Source organism: Panthera pardus, unplaced genomic scaffold (genome assembly GCF_024362965.1).
Source record: "Panthera pardus isolate Hobbes unplaced genomic scaffold, ASM2436296v1 HiC_scaffold_10, whole genome shotgun sequence".
NCBI classification, from domain to species: domain Eukaryota; kingdom Metazoa; phylum Chordata; class Mammalia; order Carnivora; family Felidae; genus Panthera; species Panthera pardus.
In genome coordinates, this window is record NW_026526655.1 from 29,469,981 (window position 1) to 29,492,411 (window position 22,431).

General features: G+C 37.7%; 1 protein-coding gene across 7 annotated transcripts in view; it reads right to left on the reverse strand.

Moving 5' to 3' along the window:
- ADAM23 (ADAM metallopeptidase domain 23) overlaps window positions 1–22,431 on the reverse strand; it is a 202,991-nt gene that overhangs the window by 70,005 nt on the left and 110,555 nt on the right. For all 7 annotated transcript variants that reach the window (XM_053905584.1, XM_019446240.2, XM_053905593.1 and 4 more), the window contains exons 8-15: window positions 19,678–19,754; window positions 17,681–17,746; window positions 10,753–10,824; window positions 8,494–8,657; window positions 7,296–7,380; window positions 6,203–6,293; window positions 3,616–3,664; window positions 1,320–1,419 (exon numbers count right to left, since the gene is read on the reverse strand). In XM_053905584.1, coding sequence (XP_053761559.1) covers window positions 1,320–1,419; window positions 3,616–3,664; window positions 6,203–6,293; window positions 7,296–7,380; window positions 8,494–8,657; window positions 10,753–10,824; window positions 17,681–17,746; window positions 19,678–19,754 — 704 coding nt within the window. The remainder of the gene's footprint in view (window positions 1–1,319; window positions 1,420–3,615; window positions 3,665–6,202; window positions 6,294–7,295; window positions 7,381–8,493; window positions 8,658–10,752; window positions 10,825–17,680; window positions 17,747–19,677; window positions 19,755–22,431) is intronic.

The following is a 22,431-nucleotide window of genomic DNA, read 5'->3' on the forward strand; positions in this document are numbered from 1 at the left end:
CTTATCCAAAAGCTTTGTAGCCAGTGAGTTTGAAAGTCTGGCTTTGCTAGATTTTAGAAAAGTATGATGCAATTACCATGTTCTATATAAAAGCCCTGAGGGGCCTCATGCATACCCTAAAATCAAAAACATTTCTATTTCTGCAGTAAGACTTATGAATATTTACACTATGGGAGATAATAAAGGTTTTCAGTCCAAGACAAGTTTTACTGCCTTGACATGTTCTATGAAAACTCATAAAAAACACTTCCAATTTTCTGAGCTTTTTGAATTAAGGAATTATGGATAAGGATTGTGACACTGTGTATATGAATTTGATGAAGTGCCATTTGACAACATGGACCTTCCCACACAGAGGGACTACAGAATAAATACTAAATACACATATGTATTTATGAGATCCGTAAATACCTCGAGCCATTTTTTGGCTGGCTCATATTAGTAATGCTTCCTGTCTAGGAGAATAGACCACTCAAAAAAAAAAAAAAAAAAGCCCTAGAGAGAATGCCAAAGGAAAATAGAATTTTTGTCAGAGAAATGGGTTAAACCAATATATCTTTCTTTGTTGTTTTTTTGTTTTTATTTTTTTAACGCTTATTTATTTTTGAGAGAGAGACAGAGAGTGAGCAGGGGAGGGGCAGAGAGAGAGGGAGCCACAGAATCCGAAGTAGGCTCCAGGCTCAGAGCTGTCAGCACAGAACCCGGTGCAGGGCTCGAACCCACGAACCGTGACATCATGACGTGAGCCTCAATCGGACGCTTAACCGACTGAGCCAGTCAGGCATCCCTAAAGCAATATATCTTAATCTAATCCACAATCTCTTAGCAGCAGGATGAAAAACCCTAATATGAAAATTTCAAAAATATTTTAATTGAAGGATGTTTGTTTGGAGGGGAGGGTGGGAGGGGTACAGCCAGCATTGAAAAATCAGAGATTCAGAGCGGGGAAACTATGGTTTTATCATTCATTTAAACAGGACTAGTTCTTCAAGATGATAATGGCTTCTATAAATATTAATCTGATCGACAGAAAGAAAACCTGTTTTCCAAGACAAGTATCTGACGTTTGGCAGTATTCCACTGTAAAAAGATAAGTCTTTCTGCATCTAGTTTTATTAAGCTACTCTTCAACATTTCACAAGCAGTAAAACGCAAGAATGGCTTTTAAGTCTTTTCCCACAAATAAGAGATTTGCGAGTAGATCTGAGGTGTATATGATTTCAAAGGCTGTTGCTTTCCTAAGTGTTATGCACATTAAATGAACTTCTTAGAAGCAAAAACAAAATTGGACAAATGATTACACTTTCTGAGTTACTAACCTTTGTCGGCCTGTTGAAAAGACAGGCTCCTCCCCCTCTCTGTAAAAAGTCTCTATATTCCAAAATGCTGCACTTTGAGAACTTCCGGGAGTGGGACACCCTGAGAAAATAAAGAATCAATTATGTAAATAATTTACCAAAAGCAGTCATCAAAGAAGAAAATTAAAACCCTTGAACTAGAACAAAATGTTCACTCTGGATCTAGATGCTTCCACACAAATGTTGACAAGGCATTTATGTTCCAATTGCCAAATAAGTATGTGTGGTAGAGTTTACAAAAATAGAAATTCAAAGAAAACCACAGATTGGGAGGCAGGTTACAACCTCCTCAGCAGCCAAGCTCTTCTGTGCCTTGGCTTAGAAGAGGTTTAGAAAGCTCATCACAAAACTTCTCCACCTAGGCTGTATTTTTAAATGTGGTCGTTTTTATTTGCTCTGTCTCAGTAAAGGCAAGCACTTTTTTGCCTCTGTCCCGAATAAAAGACACAAGGGAACCTGTCAGATTCTACTTTGGAGGAAGGAATTGTGACCGTTAATTTATTAAAGATTATATAATGCAGGCTTCAGGAACACAATTGAGGCAAACAAGGAAACCCTAAAGAGAAGTATTATACTATACACACACACACACACACACACACACACACACACACACACACACACATGGATATCTGTATATATGTTTTTGGCACATAGGGTAAGCTCCTTCTGAATTAGAATTAGGTAATAAATAGCTCCTTATGCTCAACTTCAAAAACTATTTGGTGATATTAATGATTTAGCAGGAATATAAGCCTGTGTGATGAAATTAATCAAATTACTATCTCTAGGTCAGTGCATAGGAAAATATTATACATATGGTCATGGTTAAATGGAATCATACACGCTGATTCCTCGGGCATATTTGTCACAGTACTTGATTTGAGAGTGACAGGCCGCTTATTCCGAGATGTAATCCAACAGTTTTTTTGTAACCTGGTGCATGAGGGTAGTATATGGAAGTAGGAAAAACCTACCATTGTTGACAGGGATCTTTTAAAGAGGCTTGGCATTTCCTCTAAAAGTCTGATAAGACTGCATTTTCAAATCAGGAAATAAATTGGCATACATACACATATTTAAATACACACACACACACACACACACACACACACTAAGTAGTTTTTTTTATATTCTAAGGGTGGTCAGTCCAAAAATTCATTTAGAAATTGGGAGTTCAGAAGGCAGAAGGCAGCTCCCTTTAGAAGCAATATTATCAATAGTGTTACCTTCCTAGAGTAGTCCTTGAAAATGCTGTTTAACCCATAATGTTACTAAATTGTGGTGCAATAGTAAGGGGAGCATGAAGGCTAACGGTTTCACGTTTAAACTACATTTCTAGAAACCTATGTCCTAAAGCAGCAGGCGGAGTTTTGACTCTCTCTGCAAACCCTCACACTCACACTCGTCTTTTCCCCATGAGCAGGACTCCCGGGGAAGAGTAAGGAAGGGACTCTGCATGAGTAGGTCAGGGCCTCTGGCCACTGGGGCTCCTCGGGATGGGAGTAGGAGCAGAAATGGGTGATGTGTTGAACAGATATCTGGCATGGGCAGAAGGAACAAGAGAGACAAAACGGGTGAGAAAACCTCTTCCAGCTAGAAGGGGTGGGCTCTAGCTTAGATGGCCATGGGCCAGTGGCTCCCGTGGGTGCAGGGGCTGGGGCAATGTTTCCAGGCTTTGGTTCACAGCTGCAACGGCAACTAGAAAGGGGTTCTAGTTCCCAGAGTGTCCTCACAAGAAGAGATAGGTGAGAAAATGTTCAAATTTCTATCAATAGGAGATACCTAATTTAGACACAATAAAGTATCTTAAGAACCAAAAAAGCTATATTGATTATATAAGCAATATAGTGTAATTTTTACTATGGCAAACATGTCTATTGGAGAGTTCCTTAAAATATAAATTGATAAATTGATTTTCATTGACTGCTTCAGGCAGACAACCAGCTTTTATTCTAAGTGCACTAAAAAATTAATGCCTCTGCTAAACTTAGAAGCATTTAATAATGTGCTTCCTTTAAAGGTCAATAGAAAGAAACAGCAGTTATTACTATATTTTATTATCAACAAATTTAAGCAAAAAATTAAAATATAAGGCAAATTAGTCCTTCCATTTTTAAAATATAAGATAATTAACTATTGAATTTATACTGAGTATTGAACCTAAGAGACCAGTACTTGGGAGACTGTGTATCTAATCATAAACAGCAATTTCAGTGAAAGGCATATTTCAAATGCATATATAATGAAATTTTACCCTGTTTCTTCCATGATGCAGCCACCCCAGGACTCTGTGCAGTCACATTCTAGTCCGATGAAATAATAAGCAAGAAAAAAAAAGAGAGAAACAACAAAAGTCACATCTTTACTTTGCACTGCAGCTCTTGAGATAATTCTCATCACCAATTTCATGTCCTAAAGATACAGAACGTGAGGTCTCTCCAAACAAAACCTATTTCTTTTAAAACAATACTTCTTTATCCTTTCCAGGAGTATAGGTTGCTCCCTAAGACAACAGCTGCTAAGGAATAAAACTGTGCCTCTCTTCGTGTTTGTAACTCAGAGAACTCAATTAATGTTTAGGGAAAAGTAGCCTGGTCTGGAAATGAAAAGCCTGAGTTCTGGTCCAAACTCCACCTGATGAGGAAAACGGGGAATAACCTCTCTGCCTATCTCCCAGAGTGGGTCGCGGGCTCATGCAAGATGAGCGCCTGTATGTGCTCTGTGAGCTGGAAGGCTCGCTTGCACAGATATAACGAGTCATCACTGAAGCTCCGCCAACAGAGCACACGGAGGTTCCAGGAGAGAATTCCATTTGCTCGAGTCAAGGTGAGGTTGGGCCGGAACTTGAAGAACACTATGCTAAAAGGTTTAGGAAAAGAGAGCATTCTAAAATAAAAGTGTAAATAGTCATTTAAATTAAACAATAGTCATAAACTCAACATGGATGTCAGACACTGCCATACTGATACAGTAATGGGCTGTTCTTTTATTTTTCCTATTCTTTTTTCTATCATAAACACAGATGTGTTTACAGAAAGACTCCAAATGGGATTTTTTCAAAAATCGAAGTTCAGAACTAATGAACTATCTACCTAAACAAATAATTCACAAAGGAATAAAACATGTTAGGAAGGAACTACTCCAGGCATCAGTAATGAACCCCTACTTCTCACCGCAGACCCTCACCCAACTCTGTAACAGGTCTCTGCTGACCCCAGCGCTGGCCTCTTCACAGCCCCAGCCTTCTCAAACAAGGCCATATACCTGGCCCTACTCTTTCAGATTTTAAAGCCATCTATCCCACTGATGGAACCCCAAATACCTCCTTTGATGTGTACTGTGTGTTTCCTTGGGAAAGCAAATACTCTGAGCAAGATATTAATAAATGAAAGTTTATGGATATTTGCAAAGTGCCACCAGACTTAATACACCCACAAAGTGATGACTTAATACGTCCAAAAAGGAAATTGAGAAGCCTGTGGATATGTATTTTGTTTCAAGTTCCCATAACATGTGCATTAATGACAATTATTTGAGAGTCGTCAAAAAAGTATAAAATCGGGGTGCGTGGGTGGCTTAGTTGGTTAAGCATCTGACTTCAGCTCAGGTCATGATCTCATGGCCCATGGGTTGGAGCCCTGAATCGGGCCCTGTGCTGACAGCTCAGAGCCTGGACCCTGCTTCGGATTCTGTGTCTCCCTCTCTCTCTGCCCCTGATTGTGCTCTAGCTCTCTCTCTCTCTCTCTCAGAAGTAAACAAACATTAAAAAAATATTTTTTTTTAAAGTATAAAATGTAGAATAATGTGAACGTAGATTGTTGTCCTTTTCTTCTTTGGGGAAGTAAGGTGGGCAAGGAGACCTTTACTTCAAGCGTCTGATAGTTTCACAGAGGGGAGCAGACTTCCACTTAAGAGAATAATTTGAGTGAATACCTCGGTCCTTTTATCCACAAGGTCGCATTATTATTTTTGTGAGCCTTAGGCACTTTGGCCTCGTGCCACCAAAGTGTATTAGAAATTGTATTTTGCTACTTTGTTGGTTTAAAGACTAATATAATCCAGGTTGGATTTCATTCTGATTTTTAAAGAAATTCAAATTTTTCATGGACTCCTAAAACCATTGTGGGCCTTGGATATTTTGCTACCAGAAGCTCAGTCCTGTCTTTCCATCTTCCTCTCTTCTGATTAGTGAAGAGAGTGACACCAGCCGTCACTGGCTGCACTTTCCCACTGGATGGGATCTGGGGCCCTGTGTGGACTCCCTCCTGGCACTGCCTGCCCACTAGAGTGTTATCATCTGCCACTCATTCCCAGGCTTAAAGGGCCCTAGGGCAGAGCTGCCTGGAGGGGAGGCTTCTTCTTGAACTCTTCTGATGGGACCATGTGAGTGAGTTCAGTTGGAGGTAGGTAGGTGGGGAATTTTAATTAGAGTTGGCGCTGCTTTCTTATAGTAGATCTAAGCTATTCCTTGATCCAAATGTACTATTATTAACTCCCTGATGGAGTCTCACTGGCATCCAGTTTCTATACTCCGCTGCTTAGAACCCAGAGAGTGAGTACTCATCGACCTCACCCCCAACATTCTGCAGTGTGAGAAAGACCTGATCCCACTCTGAGAAAGTGAGTATGATTTTATGAATTTTAAAGGAGAGATATCTACAACCCAAACGGATTAAAAATTACCTTAAGTCGCTCATTTGATCATCTTTTTTAAGAGGAAGGAAGTAGACTACAATTAAACTATAATGACTTAGGAATGAACAATATTTATTTATTGACCGGACATGCATTATATAGACAGAATGGCACATGAAAGTGAGTAAGAAGGTCAATGTACATACTTGGCTTTCTGCTAGAAGGTTCCCATTGGATTCCAAGGTTTTGAGCCAGGCTCTGCGATAATACTTGTGCCACTGCCATTGGAAGACCATACTGTTTTTCAGAGTTGAAAGTGTGTGGGAAACATTTGAGAGAGTGCACAAAGCTAGTTATTATTTCTTAATCATCACCACATATCATCTCAGTTCCCTAAGCAGAGCCTCACAGCATCAAAAGACGGCATACGTTCCTCAGCACCTCTTCCTTGCAACTGGGCCCAAGAAGCAGAATGCCTCTCTTCCTATGTGGCATCTCTCAGAACTTGATGCTCTCACATGGAAACATAAGATACAATTCGTAAAAGGCTGTGCCCCAGTCCAACTCATTCCAAACCAAGAATAAATTCAACTTACTAAAAATATGTCGAGAGAGAGGCCTTGACAGAATGATGGCTCAGAGAGGCCTCAGAGAGGCCTCTACTGAATGATGGCTATTGGCTACAACTTGTTATAATATATCCTGGCATTTATCAGGGTTTAGCTATAGTTGGTTCAGCCTTTTTGAGTGCTGTCGCCAACTGTTGTAAGAATTTCCTTTATATAAATGAAGGTACTGGAATCCAAACAATGAGATGAAGGAAACATTTGTTTCAATGAATTCTATAGATAGACAGGTAGAAGGCATAAAAATGAAAATTTTACATAGGGAGAAACCAAAGATACTGATTAAATATAATCACACATTCTTTGATTTAAATGTGCAGGAGAGCATTATAGCTTACATCTGCAGGAGAGCATTATAGCTTAAAGTTATCAGGAAAGGATTAATAAGTTTATAAAAATTTATCCATAGCGTTGAAAAAAATATCTGGATCAATCTTTGGCATGCGTTTGCCTGATAAATATGAAATACTATCATTATGAAATGAAGCAATACCTCTTTTTTAACACCAAAGACCACTTTGGGTTCTATTTACTAATATAAATCACTTATACCTTATTCCCGGTGTCACTGTCATTTTAAACAAGCCCAAGAGGGATGTAAACTAGGCCACAGGGAAGAAAGAGATCAGATGCAAAGATAAAGCTCTACTTTAAGAAAATTGATCAAATTTACCTCATTCACGCCAACGCCCCTTGTGCGAGAACAGACACCTCCAAAGTAACTCAGGCTGCTTCTCTTATAGTGGAATGTCACACGCCTACAGAAAAAGAAAGGGCAATCAGGAAGCCAATGTGGTGGCCATCATATATGGGACCATCATGTCCCAAAACATGTCTACTCACTCTACACTGAATACCCCAAATTCAACTTCCCTCAGGAAATCAAAAACTACATTCTAAATACCTTTAGATTCATGTTATGTTAAGCAATCTCCGTAGAACAAACATTAACTGAGCACCTACGAAGCACTGGCTGATTATTATAAATTTATAAATTATTAGAAGTTGCTGGGGGCGCCTGGGTGGCTCAGTCGGCTGAGCCTCCGACTTCAGCTCAGGTCATGATCTCACGGTTCATGAGTTCCAGCCCCATGTTGGGCTATGTGCTGACAGCTCAGAGACTGGAGCCTGCTTCGGATTCTGTGTCTCCCTCTCTCTCTGACCCTCCCCCGTTCATGCTCAATCTGTCTCTGTCTCAAAAATAAACAAACATTAAAAAAAATTAAAAAAAAAGAAGTTGCTGATTATGGACTGAGAGAAATGAGTAAAGAGCTAAGGTGAGAGGCAAGGAAGGAGGAATTTGGTTGGTCTTAGAGGATGGTCTGAAAACAGCTTTGTAATGAGTCGACAAGGAAACCACTTATTATATTAAAAGAAAGTATGGCAATCCTTTTCCTTAAGGATAAAATCTCAATTTTATTCAATGGTTCACCTCAAAAGACTATATTTCCTAGTCTCTCTTGCAGCTAGGTGTGGCTACGACAAAGGGCTAGCAAATGATTTACTGGTAAAAATTGATATGTGCAATCTTTCAGGAAATCCACTTTAATGGAGCTAACTCAGCTGGAAGGAGTGCTCTCTTGCACTCTTCCCTCCCTGTACTCCTGGTGCCCGTAATAAAGGCTGGTGCACCAGCAGCCACCTTGAATCATGAGTTCACCTGCAAGATGTAAAGTGTGAAAGTAAGATCATGCTCTGAAGGTAAATCTTATGACCATGGAACCACCTTCCCAGCACCAGAAGGCTTACCTCCCTGGTACGTATATAACCAGAGAAAGGAATCAATTCAGGATCCATACACTTATGTATAACTTAGGTGGCCCAATAAAGGGATCAAGATAAATGTCAACCCAAAGACCACAGGTACATACGAGATAAGGTGCACAGCATCAGCATGCTGTTTAATGCGCTGCCGGTATTTGGAGAACTCATGGAGCATCTGCACAGGGTTGGTGGTGATCTCAATATGATCCTTCTCAGTCCAGGTCTCTACAGCCACCAGGACAACCCTGGTATTAAGCTGCTCCTTGTAAATCTGAGGGTATACAACAGGACAGGTGCAGGAGGAAAACACTGGGTCAAACATGCACAATCAGTGATTCAGAGTCAGTGGAAGGACAGGAGGGGAGGTGAGAGGAGAACATGAGGTCACAATTAGCTCATCATAAAGAATCTTCTTTCCCTTCTCATTTCCAAGAGCAAAAATTAAAAAAAGAAATCACAATCACACAATTCAGCCTCTCTCCTACTAGACTATTTCAATCCCAAATGAGCACATTTAGTGGCCAGGCATCCTACTGGGGGATGGACAGTAGGGATGTCAAGATTCGAAAGTCTGGACATAAATTCTAAACAGGGTGGAGTAAAATCACCCTTCCAAACCTCACAGGAGGTGACACGTAGGAGCCTGACATACTGGCTCCGGGTAAGCGCAGTGTGACCAGCGAGTCCTGCAGGATTGGAATAGTCTGGTAAATCCTTGGACAAGCACCAGCAACATGGCTGGCTTGCCCTTGGAGGCCTTGTGACATGACACCTAGAATAACAGCCAGCGGGAGTCGTGGATCTGGGCCACAACAGGGAAAAGCAGATGCGTATCACCCACCTCACCCTCGCCACGGGGTGGCATCATTCACAACATTTAAATTGTATCTTTCGCTCTCTTTCTCCAGTTCCGGCCCAGTAGCTAAACAATTCACACAATTAAGCGACTTCAAAGACTGCTGTCACTTTGTCCTATTTTCAAGCTAATTAAGAAAATAATGGATGTCTTTGAACCCACCGAAGAAAGAAAATATCATCGTGCCTGACTCAACCCGAAGCTAAAATGATTTTACGACGAGCAAGTTAGAGCTGGTCAGCTTATAGGAGAGCCCAAAACAAAAACTGCACTTTGCAAGATGTGATTCCATTCAATCATGGTAGAATGACCAACACAAAGATGCTACCAAGTCAACAACTTTGGCAGCGAAAAAGGTGTGCCCGATACTCTCTTTTCCATATTAACTTATAGTTTTTGTCTGAGAAGGCGGCTGACAAGAGCTGAAATTACGGAAAATTAATTACCCACGTGTAAACTGGCTTTCAGAATTTCAGTCCTAACTCTGTATGACCCACTATGCTCATCCACCCGTATTATGCCTTTACCTAGCTGTCCCTGTAGGTGTCATATGTTATGAGTATTTACAACATTGAAGGTTCGGGGACTGTTTCAAAGGCAGAAAAGGAGGCAGTTCTTTGGAGAAAACAAGTATCATTTAGATAGTTGGCAACTCATAAAAAGTCTTCTTTTGCCAGGTAAGAGGGGCATATAATAAATATCAGATAAAAATATATTTAACTGAACAAAAGAGCACTTTACATTAGAACACAAAGCAGTATGCTATATTTAGCCAATGGCTATGGCAAATAGAACCAGTTATTGGAACACAGCAAATAATATTCACATCTATGGAATTCTAGCTAAAGCAGGAACAAGGAAGAAAACCTTAACCATTATTCTCTGTAACTTACAAAATGAGAGGGAAAAAATGTTGATATGAACAATTTTATACAGTTAGAAGTCTTTGTAAGAAGATACAGATTTTACTGTTTCGAATTAGTTTCATTTGGGGACTGCACTTAATGCTGTCATCTAGGAATAAAATCTGAAGCATTCACTACTAAGAAAGTAAATGTTAGTTAAAACAAAACAAAATAAAACTGTATTTCCTATATTCTCCAAACATACTCCACCTCAATCTACTAGCTCTCTTGCCATATATTTAAGACAATAAGCTCAACTGGTTATTATCATCAAAGTCTCATTTGGCAAGTATAATTTATACTCTTTTGGTAGTTTATTTTCTCTTGTGTTTTTGTCCTTCATAGGCTTGGTGACAAACAGGTCTGGACATCACTTATAAGCAGCACTAATGCATCTCTGGGATACTGAGAATGACTCAGCAGCCCTCCTAGCTCTGAGGACACTACTCTTTGTGAAGTTTCCACCCTATAACTTCTTAGCCAGATGAGCTTAAGGATGGCATTTTTACTTTTGCCCAAGAAAGAATTCAAATAACAAGTAAACAGGTAGAAATATAAACCATTCCATCTTGGAAAAATAGGTTCAAGAAAATCAGGATACTTACAGAATCCACAAGGTTGACCACAGACTTTGCAAAGTTATTGGTGTGTGCGTGAGAAGAGCGATACTTCTTATACTGGGGGGGAAAGGATAAACCAGTCACTGCTAAATCATAATTTCATGGTAAATTTCAAAATACAGTAAAAGCAGAAATCTCACAGCAATAGTACAAATGGGTATCAAAAATACACAGTTCAGCTTGTGCCATGTTGGATATGGTGGTGTTCTATTTTATTTCTCTGTTAAGCAGCAACACTCTATCTAAAACACCTTACCAGTTCCAGGTAAGGAGAGCGCCTGTAGAAATCTGTGCGAACAGAAAACAAACTGAGGGTGGATGGGGGGAGTGGGGGGTGGGTAGGAGGAGGGGAGAGGGAAAATGGGTGATGGGCACCGAGGAGGGCACTTGTTGGGATGAGCACTGGGTGTTGTATGTAAGCCAATTTGACAGTAAATTATATTACAAATAGTAATAATAAAAAAATACTTTAATTAAAAAAAAAAGAAACCTGTGTGAGAGGCTTTATACCTGAGAAGTAAGTTGTTAATTCAGTCTTAATGTCTACAAATGCAACCTTTTTGTTTTCACTGAAAGCACCTTTACCAGTTTACAAAGAGCTTAGCCAAGAAATTTAGGCCCAATACGACACCCTTCTCACTTTAAACTCCAGACCATACACACACCAAGAAAATTTCCTCGGCAGCATTTTAGATACTGCCCATGATACGGAATGCATTCTTTCATACATTTCGGTATATTCTTTCAGAAGAATGCCTCCTCCACAGGAAGCTTTCAAGAATGTTTATGGTTATTTATGATTATTTGAGAAAATAAACAAAAGTCAATTAACAGAATAATTCCACAACAACATCTGGAGGGCTACAGTTTTAGCAAATACTGCGCAGCAGGTCTTTGAGAGGGCATTGGAAAACTGACATCTACGCAGGGGGATCACGCCCTCTACCGAGGAGAAAGGAAAACAGACTCAAAACTACTGAATCAGATTTGCACCATAAATCTTAAAATCTGTCTTTAATCACAATTACTAAAATAACATGTCTTTCACAACTATTAAAAATGTTTCTATGTTGGAAACCCATGATATTCTTTTTTTCTTCTCCTTTGCCCACTTTTCACACTATAAATTTGTCAGTCTCCCTTCATTTAATTCTCTCTACCTGTGGTACTATGTTTTTTTTAAACAAAGAATCTAGGTCTTCATGCTTAGATACTCGATATTTATTTTTTATCATATTTTATATATGACAACCCATGAAAAATGTGCCATAAATTAGTACCGTCCTATTGGTTTGGTAGCATTCGTTAATTTATAACCATTTACATTTATAACACTTGCCATAGTGTGAATGTTTGTATTCCCCCGAATTCATATGTTGAAATCCTAATTCCCAAAATGATGGTCTGAGGAGGCGGGGCTTGTGGGAGACGCTTTGGTCATGAGGTGGAATCCTAATAAGTGGGAGTAGTGCCTCATAAAGGAAGCTCCAGAGAGCTCCCTTGCCCCTTCTACTAGAAGAAATGGGGACAGAGTAAGGTGCTGGCTATGAAGCGGGAAGCAGGCCCTCACCAGAACACAACCATGCTGGCACCACAGTCTTGGGCTCCTCGGCCCCTGGAACAGTGAGAAATTAATTTCTGTTATTCATAAGCCACCCAGGCTGCAGTATTTTGTTACGCCAACCTGAATGGACTTGGACTCAGAACAGACTCAGACTCTATGTTACTGCTGCCACTGTGCATTCCAATCTGACCCGAACTATCTTTATGTGTTCTTTACTGGTAGTGAACATCAATCTGTGCATATAACTGGGCCATAAAACATCGTATTGATTGAAAAAACTTAAGGTACTTTAACAGGGTTTTCAAACCTAGCATAAAGAAGCTGCTGTAAATAGTTAAGGATTTTAAGTTGTCCAGCAAATTCCACAGACTAAAAAATGTCAAAGACATTTTTTAAGCTAAAAGCAAAAGTCTCAACACTAAGTCCCTTTGGGGTGATGAAAATGTTAAAAAGTCTCAACGTGAAGAAGCACAAAAAAGAAAGGAAAGATATTAGCTGACACCTATTCTAAGGCACCTATTACAACTCACTTTATTTTCTTCTGAACATTAATTTGTCCATTTTGTAGACTTCTTTTTATAATATAATTATCTGGAAAAATACGACATGCAAGTTAAAAAATTTAACAAAATGAGGTCTTTTTTGGAAGTCTATCAAAATGTGATGTTTTTCACTTATTTCATGTTTGTAATTTCCACGTCTCTATTTTCCTTTTTAGAAAGCCCACTCTGCCCACTGTGGGGTAAATGAATTAGAGAGGGTCCAGCATGCAAGGAGAGGGACCTGCCGGGAAACTACTGCAATGGTCCAGGTAAGAGGTAAGGAAGGCTGGGTATCTGGACAGAGAAGTAAGTGGACACGCTCTGAAGGCAGGGGTCCCACGACTTGCTGATGTATATGATGTGGGAGGTGAGGAAAGAAGAAAATAAAAGATGACTGCTACGTTTTGAACTTGGATAGCTGGGGGAATAGTGGTGCCACTTAAAATAATGAGAAAGACTAGGAGAAGAGAAGATTAGGACTAAGGAATCAAGAGTTGTGATTCAGAAACGTTGGAGATGAGCCTATTCAGTACTGAAGTAGGCATGCAAGTAGACAGTGGATACATAAGGATGGATCCAGGAGGCTAGAGGCATAAAGTAGAGAGGGTCAAGTTTAAAGTCATGATACTAGTTAAAGGTTGAGACTGGAAGTGGGCACTCTGGGGGAGTTCTAGAAAGAAAAGAAAGCCCAAAACCAAGTTAGGGGTATTCGCAAAATGCTAGAGGCCAGGTACACAAGACTAAGAAGAAATAACTAGGGAGGTGGGGGGGGCTGTTGTGTCACAGAAGCTGAGAGATGAAGAAAATGTTTCAAATGGGAGAGCGTGCTGAGCCGCGTCCAAGGCTGCTGAGAGAGCATAAATGATGACAGCTAGTAGCACCCACTGGATTTGTTCACCTGCAGTGCCATTTACCCGAGCAGCTAGGATTTACCAGGACCAGTAAGTGTTTCTGCTACAACAAATATATGCGCCTCACAATTCTATGAGGTGGCGTTTACTAGCCCCATTTTAGAAATATGAGGTTCAGAGAGGACAAAGAACTTATCCAAGGTCACACAGATGGAATTCAATGCCTACTCTGGGTTCAGACAGGAGCTAAAACTTCTCTGTTAACAATTCTTATAAAATAGTTTATGTATATTCCCGATAAATCATGATTATTGATGAGAACTCATAATTGGTTAGGTGCCCATAAATACGGTGGTTTTTAAATAGGGTTTAAACTGAAGTTTAAATCGAAAAAAAAGTCTGAGTTATAACACACCTGCACTCTTTGACTTATACATAAGGACATAGCAAAAATGTAAGCAAGACATTTTCTTGTGCACTTTAAAATATTTCAACCAACTGTCTATTAGAGTAAGGTTTTTCATATTTATATTTAGCCCAAGTGGCTCAAAGAAACGTTTGCAGACCCTTATCAAAGCTATAATTGGCTCACAAATTAGGTTCCACCAGACAGCTACTAAGATGCTTTCTACAAAATTGAGGGATTTTTCTTTTCTAATTGAAAGCCACTGAAAACATGATGCTTGTTCAAAGTAAGGTGTCTGCATTTTTTCAGGAAGCCAATATTAGGTTACTCTGAATTAAAGAGGTGAGCTTGAATGTGAATGTAGGCAAAATGTTTCTAGTCCCTGAATGAATGAGAATTTTGCATACAAAGAAACTGTAAAATCTCCATTTATGATAAAACTTACTTTCACATTTTGTGATCACTGAAAATAATTTACATTTAAAGTGCCAAATTTACTTTCCTTCCTGAACAATTACAACGTTTAAGAAATTTGCTTTTTGAAAAAATTAAAATTAAAGCTTGATTTTCAACCCAAGGATGACGGTTATCAAAACAACTGTGCTGCTTCATCTAGCACAGATTGTATGATGAGTAATTCCAGGGATGATCATTCTAAAACCCAAGAGCAAATATTCAGATATTAAAAAAATAGATGGTAATTATTCTACTTCAGTTTTACTTTCAAAACATGAATTTCAGTACTCTGATCCATGTTCTGAATTACTACTTCTTTGTGTCAATCAAATTCAACAACTACTTAAAAACTTTTTTTTTTCATTTCCTACTGTGCATTGCCTCCAAATTTATCACTGCAAATTACGGTTCTTTTCTTCTAGCTTCAAAGATAAATGAACATATCATGCCTAGTTCTCACTCAATTTTAATTATAATAAAATAATTATCAAGGTTTACCATTAACAAATTTGGTAGCGGAAACAAGTTAACTTTATCACAGAATATATGGTATAATGTGCAGAAAATCTCTATTTATGAAAATGGTATTTTAATGGGAGGGTGCTACTGTATCATTCATAAGACAAAGACAAGATTATTCACATGCTTCCATTTAAAAGGATTAAAAAATAAATTCAAAGCATATAAATTTAAAATTTTTTTTCTATTTATACAGTTACTGCTATCTACTCTTTGATTTATAGCTTTATGTACCTTCCCAATAGAGTATGGTGGACCAGGAAATGTGGAATTACAAAAGTAATCGGTTGGAGAACTGTTCTATTAATTCTCAGCTATATGCGAATGTACTTTGTGAATTTAAAGGCATTGCATGTAGCTTAATTATTGCTTCCACTACTTTAAAAGTATTTATATAATGGGTATTAGAAAAAGCTTAAGTGTCTAAAGCCCTAATTTCACAACATACCACAGTGCTAAGGACTGAGAAGTAGCTAGATAAAAACTCATTGGGCCAATCAACAAAAATAGTTCAGGTGAAAAATTATCTTGGGGTTTCAAGAAAATTAATGTCCTTCTGAAACTCCTTTTTTAGCTTTCATTAGCTAAAATGGCTGTCTACACATTTGGTTTTCCTTCCCACCAGAAAAGACCTCTCCTAAATTGTATGTAATTCTGATAAATTCTGCTGCTTCTAACATATAGCAAGCAATATATAAAAAAGCTACTGGTAAATAAAATAAATCTGCATATAAAATGAAGAGGTATTCCACTGAATAATATTTAACATAATTGAACTAGTACTTGCAACTTAATGGAAAATGTCTGCTAAAGTAGAGACTCAAAAGTTTAAAAATAAATTAAAAGTCACCACATTTTTAAATATACGGTTTTTTCAAGGCCTTTTTTGAGTAGCCTCTACTAATTAGAATTTCATGTTGTCATTTTACCCTATAGTCTGCTAATCTAATTTGGTCTCCTCAAAATAAAACAAGGACTTGGGGTGCCTAGGTGGCTCAGTCAGTTAAGCATCTGACTTCAGCTCAGGTCATGATCTCACAGTTCATGCGTTTGAGCCCCACATCAGGCTCTGTGCTGACAACAGAGCCTGAAGCCTGCTTAGGATTCTGTGTCTCCTCCCTCTATCTCTCTGTCCTTCCCCCACTAGTACCCTGTCTCTCTCTGTCTTTCAAAAATAAATAAATGTTAAAAAAACTTTTTTTAAAAAAGGACTTAATGATACATGTGAGGCAATCTGAATTTTTGCTGCAATCCTTTACAGGTTTTTTACCCATACCTGACTTTCAGGTGTTTCTTACAGATTCTCATCTTTCCAGAATGTAACTGAGTTTTCATAAAAGCAAGTACTCTTTGTGTTAGTTTATATAATTTTTTAACTAAGTTATGTAATTACAACAAAAATTACGACTGGCCTACCCAGTCTGGGAAGTGTGGCCATGGGGTTCTGGAGCCCCCTCCCAACAGTTCACGAGAGCCAACTGGATGCAACTTTTTCCAGCTCTTCATTTAGTGACCTCACTTGGGTAGCTTGAAATCAGCTACGATGGGAGTATTTACACCACCAATATCAGCAAACATTATAAATCAAGGTATTTTTTTTTCCAGAGAGTTGGGTGTTAAACACTTACCAGCATACCCCAAGTGTTGGTTAGACTCTTTAGAAAGCTGTAGGCTTCAGCCAACCCATTTTATAAGGGACATGATTAAGCAAAATAAGGTTAAGAAAGTTTCTACTCTATTTTCAAGAAGGGCTAAAGGAGGCAATAATCATTTTTCATGTCTCTTAAGTGTTACTGAGGTGACACGCTAACTTACATTTTACTTTGACATAAGTAACACAATATTATTCATCTTTCTAAAATTTAAAGAAGATAAATCATCAAAGATAGTCTCTTTGGATATGCCTTTTTTTTTTTTTTTTTTTTTTAACGTTTATTTATCTCTGAGACAGAGAGAGAGACAGACCATGAACGGGGGAGGAGCAGAGAGAGAGGGAGACACAGAATCAGAAGCAGGCTCCAGGCTCTGAGCCATCAGCCCAGAGCCCGATGCGGGGCTCGAACTCATGGACTGTGAGATCGCGAGATCGTGACCTGAGCTGAAGTCGGTCGCCCAACCGACTGAGCCACCCAGGCGCCCCATGGATATGCCTTTGTTATACATGTTTATCTCCTATAACTATTTTTGCCACAGGCCATAATAATTACTAAGAAAAAAATGTAGCAGAACAAAGACACGTGATAAAATTAAAAACATAGTGGCCAAATAGATAGATGATGAAAAGTAGAGGATAAAAATTTTAAATGAAGATGTGTAAAAGACATCAAACAGACAGTTAAACTCATTAATTATAATCACTAAATAAAAGGAAAGTTCAGAGTTGTGAAAATTCTATAAAACCCACTGTCTCCAAACACCATGAAATAAATCAAGCCATTCAATAGTTCCAAAGAAATAAAACATCTAAATATATTGGCCTTAGTAAGTAACAAATAATTTTTAAATATAAAGTGAAATGTACTCTTTCTTAAGCAAGCTACCAGGTTTAAAACTCACTAATTCCTTATATTCTTACCGTTTTGTGATCATTAACAATCATAAGTTCCAAATATTTCATTTCTTCAAACACACCACGAGATGGCTGTGGAAAATAAACATATATGGTCAGAGTGGTCAGATATATCTCTGATGCTAACTCTGAACTTGGAGATTGACTCTGAATTTCCAAAGAACCCCGTCCTGCTAACTTTATAAACACCCTGGAGGAAACTTGGTGAGGAGATCAAAGAAAGTGACTGTAAAGTGTGGGCAAACATTTAAGTATTCAGAGAAGAATTGTATTTAATTATCATTAAGATACTCATCAAAGAACAGCCCATGTTATTTTTATATGATTTTCATATGTAAAAATATTCTAGAGAAAAATGCACAGTATAATTCTGCTAAAATAAGTAATCTCAATTTTTCTGGCATTAAACTGTGACCAAAAAAAGATTCATATCTACTTCAAACTTCAAAGAAAATCTACTTAAAATTCATTTAATAAGAATAACACAGCACACGTGGAACAGCTATCAATATAGTTAAGAGAAGGGCAGCCTGGCTGGCTCAGTCAGCTAAGTGTCTGACTCGGTTTAGGCTCAGGTCATGATCCATTGGTGTGTGGGTTCAGGCCCCGTGTCGGGCTCCGTGCTGATGGCGTGGGGCCTGCTTGGGATTCTCTCTCTCCCTTTTCCTCCGCCCCTCCCCCACTTGCATGCATGTGCTCTCTCAAAATAAGTAAACAAAAAAAATTAAAATATATACATATAGTCAAAAGACGCATTAACTCAATGGAGTGAAATTATAATAATAATGTATTACATTTTAACCACACAACTTCCTAAAGGAACAAACATTGACAATTACTATTTTCCAAGTTCTTCTAAATTTTGATTATTACTAGATAATTTTAAAAGCAAGTGCTAAGCATTTTAGCCATCATTTGGACTTTCTTTTTTCATAACTGGGAAATCAATAATGATGACTCTTTTTTCTTTATGTATAAGGTCATTCGTCAGTTTACATTTGATAAGGGTGGACTATCATGAAATATCAGTAGCCTATATAAAACTTATTATTACCAACCACATCTTCAAGAGTAAGGAAAACAACAAGAAAAAAGTCTCTAAGTAAAAAAACAAAAATTGTATCCACAATCACCATAATATGAAGAAAGGCTCATAAAAGAGAGGACGATTTAACCTGTAACTAAGTTTCTGATGGCTGGTGGTCTAATTTTTTCACAAAAAAATACATTCAGCAAAACATTATCTAAAATGTGCAATTTTCAGTATAATTACTCATTAAGTTATCTCGTAAATTACCATGTAATCTATATGCTGTGGAATTAATTCTCGGTTACATAGCATTCACCATGTAATTACGAAACAGTCCCCATCATTACAGCTTTCTAATCTATTATGAAAAAGACTAGGAACATAATTTCAATGACAAAGCTCCTATACATTTATCAATACATGGGAGCTATATGATTGTTGTTGATTATAATTACATGATTCTTATTTAGTAACTGTCATGATACTAATGATCAAATAGATCCTTAGAAAAACACATCCAGCTTCAAATTTTGGTGTAGCAAACTTTTAATTTGAAAGAAATACAAATAAGCATAATTAGCCAACATTTCAAAATCTAATGCTTCCCCTTACACTTTTTGTTTATCAAAATGTTTCAAATTTGTTATATAAGCCATGTGAGAAAAAGTCTGCTGTACTTTTAATAGAAAAAAACACACTGTAAGTTTTGTAAGAACATGCTTTGAAAAGGAAGCTAATACAATACGCTCCATCAGTGTTCATAGGACACTGGAATCCGTTTATATCACTAATGGAAAAGGCTGATATGCCCATAAGACTCAAATCACAGGAGGAGTTTGGTTTGTTGTTTTTGTTTGTAAGAGGAAGTTGCCCAAATTTAAACTGCTTTAGGTACACTGAGATACTATGTGATTTTGGGCACACAATTTAACTGAGTGAAGCGGCCCTGATCGTGATTCAATGCCACACTCACATTCACTGCTCTCTTTCTTCTCCTTTTCAACCACTGCAATTCAGATAAAAAGGGCCACTGGTCACTGCTTTCCATACCTGTGTAAAAGAAAAAAGAATACCAAAATTTACACTTGACTACAGTTCAATGGGAGTATGTTTTTAAAATATTATGTAAAGCTACCAAAACTAAAGCAGGAAGAAATAAAAGCTTTGAACACACCCACTACCAGCAATGAAATTGAATCAGAAATCAAAAAATTCCTCAAAAATAAAAGTCCAGGAGCAGATGGCTTCACAGATGAATTCTACCATTTAAAGAAGAGTTATTACCTACTCTTCTTAAACTATTTCAAGAAATAGAAAAGGACGGTAAACTTCCAAATTCATTCTATGAGGCCAGTATCACCCTGATACCAAAACTAGATAAAGACACCGCAAAAAAAGAGAACTACAGGCCAATATCCTGATGAACCGAAATATTAGCAGACTGAATCTGACAATAGATTTTAAAAAATCATACACCACATTCAAGTGAGATTTCTTTCTGGGATGCCAGTGCTGTTCAATATCCACAAAACAATCAACATGATACATTACATCAATAAGAGAAAGAGTAAAAACCATATGATCATTTCAACAGGTGTAGAAAAAGCATTTGACAAACTACAACATCTATTCATGATAAAAATCCTTTGCAAAGTAGGTCTAGAAGGAACATACCTCAACATAATAAAGGCCATAAATGAAAAACCCACAGCCAACATCATAATCAATGATGGAAAACAGAGCCTTTCCCCTAAGGTCAGGAACAAGACAAGGACCTCCACTCTCACCACTTTTATTTAACATAGTACTGGAAGTCCTAGCCACAGCAAGTAGACAACATAAAGAAATAAAAGGCATCCATATTGGTAAGGAAGTAGTAAAACTGTCACTATTTGCAGATGAAATGATACTATATACAGAAAACCCTAACAGCTCCACCAAAAACCTGATAAATGAATTCAGCAAAGTTGTAGGATATGCAATCCATGTACAGGAATCTGTTGCATTTCTATACACTAATAATGAAGTAGAAGAAAGTGAAATTAAGAAAACAATACTTTTTACAATTGCCTCAAAAACAATAAAACATCTAGGAATAAACGTAACCAAAGTGGTGAAAGACCTGTACTCTGAAAACTATAAAACGCTGATGAAAGAAATCCAAGATGATGCAAAGACATTCCATGCCCATGGGTTGGAAGAACAAACATTGTTAAAATGTCTACACTACCCTAAGTAATCTACAGATTTAATGCAATTCCTATCAAAATACCAGAGGATTTTTCACAGCACTAGAAACAACCAATCTAAAATTTATATGGAATCACAGAAGACACCAAATAGCCAAAGCAATACTGAAAAACAAAACTCAAGGTACCACAATTCTAAACTCCAAGTTATATTACAAAGTGGTAGTAATTAAAACAGTATGGTACCGGCACAAAAACAGACATAGATCAATGGAATAGAACAGAACACCCAGAAATAAACCCACAATTATATGGTAAATTGATCTTCAACAAAGGAGGAATGAATATACAATGGAAAAAAGACAGTCTCTTCAACAATAGCTACATGTTGGAAGAATGAAACTGGACCGTTTTCTTTTGCCACATAAAAAATAAACTCAAATGGATCAGAAACCTAAATGTGAAACCTGAAACAATAAAAATCCTTGAAGAGAGCACAGACAGTAATGTCTCTGACATCAGCCATAGCAACATTTTACTGCTATGTCTCCTGAGATATGGGAAACAAAAGCAAAAATAAACTATTGGGATTACATCAAAATTAAATGTTTCTGCACAGCAAAAGAAAAAATCAACAAAACTAAAAGGCAACTTACTGAATGGGAAAAGATATTTTCAAATAACATCCAATAAAGGGTCAGTATCCAAAATATATAAAGAACTGATACAACACCCAAAAAACAATAATCCAATTAAAAATGGGCAGAAGACATGAACAGACACTTCTCCAAAAAAGGCATACAGATGGCCAACAGACACACGAAAGTATGTTCAATATCACTCATCATCAGGGAAATGCAAACCAAAACTACAATGAGATACCACCTTACACTTGTCAGAATGGCTAAAAATCAACAACACAAGAAACAAGTGTTGACGAGCATATGGAGAAAAAGGAACCCTCCTGCACTACTGGTGGGAATGCAAACTGGTGCAGTAATTGTGGAAAACAATATGAAGTTTCCTCAAAAAGTTAAAAACAGAACTACCCTACAATCCAGCAATAGCACTATGGATATTTATCCCAAAACTACAAAAACATTAATACAAAAGGATACATGCACTCCTATATTTACTGCAACATTATTTACAATAGCCAAACTGTGAAAACTGCCCAAATGTCCATCAATAGATGAATGGATGAAGAAGACGTGGTATATATATATACAATAGAATATTCCTCAGCCACAAAAAAAAGAATGAAATCTTGCCATCTGCAACAACATGGATGGAGCTAGAAAGTATAATGCTAAGCAAAATAGGTTAGTCAAAGACAATTACCATATGATTTCATGCATAAGTGGAATTTAATAAACAAATGAGCAAAGGAAAAAAAAAGAGAGAAAGAGACAAACCAAGAAACTCTTAACTACAGAGAACAAACTGATGGTTACCAGAGGGGAGGTGGCTGGGGGGAAATGGGTGAAATAGGTTATGGGGATTAAGCAGCACACTTATCATGATAAAAAAATAAAATA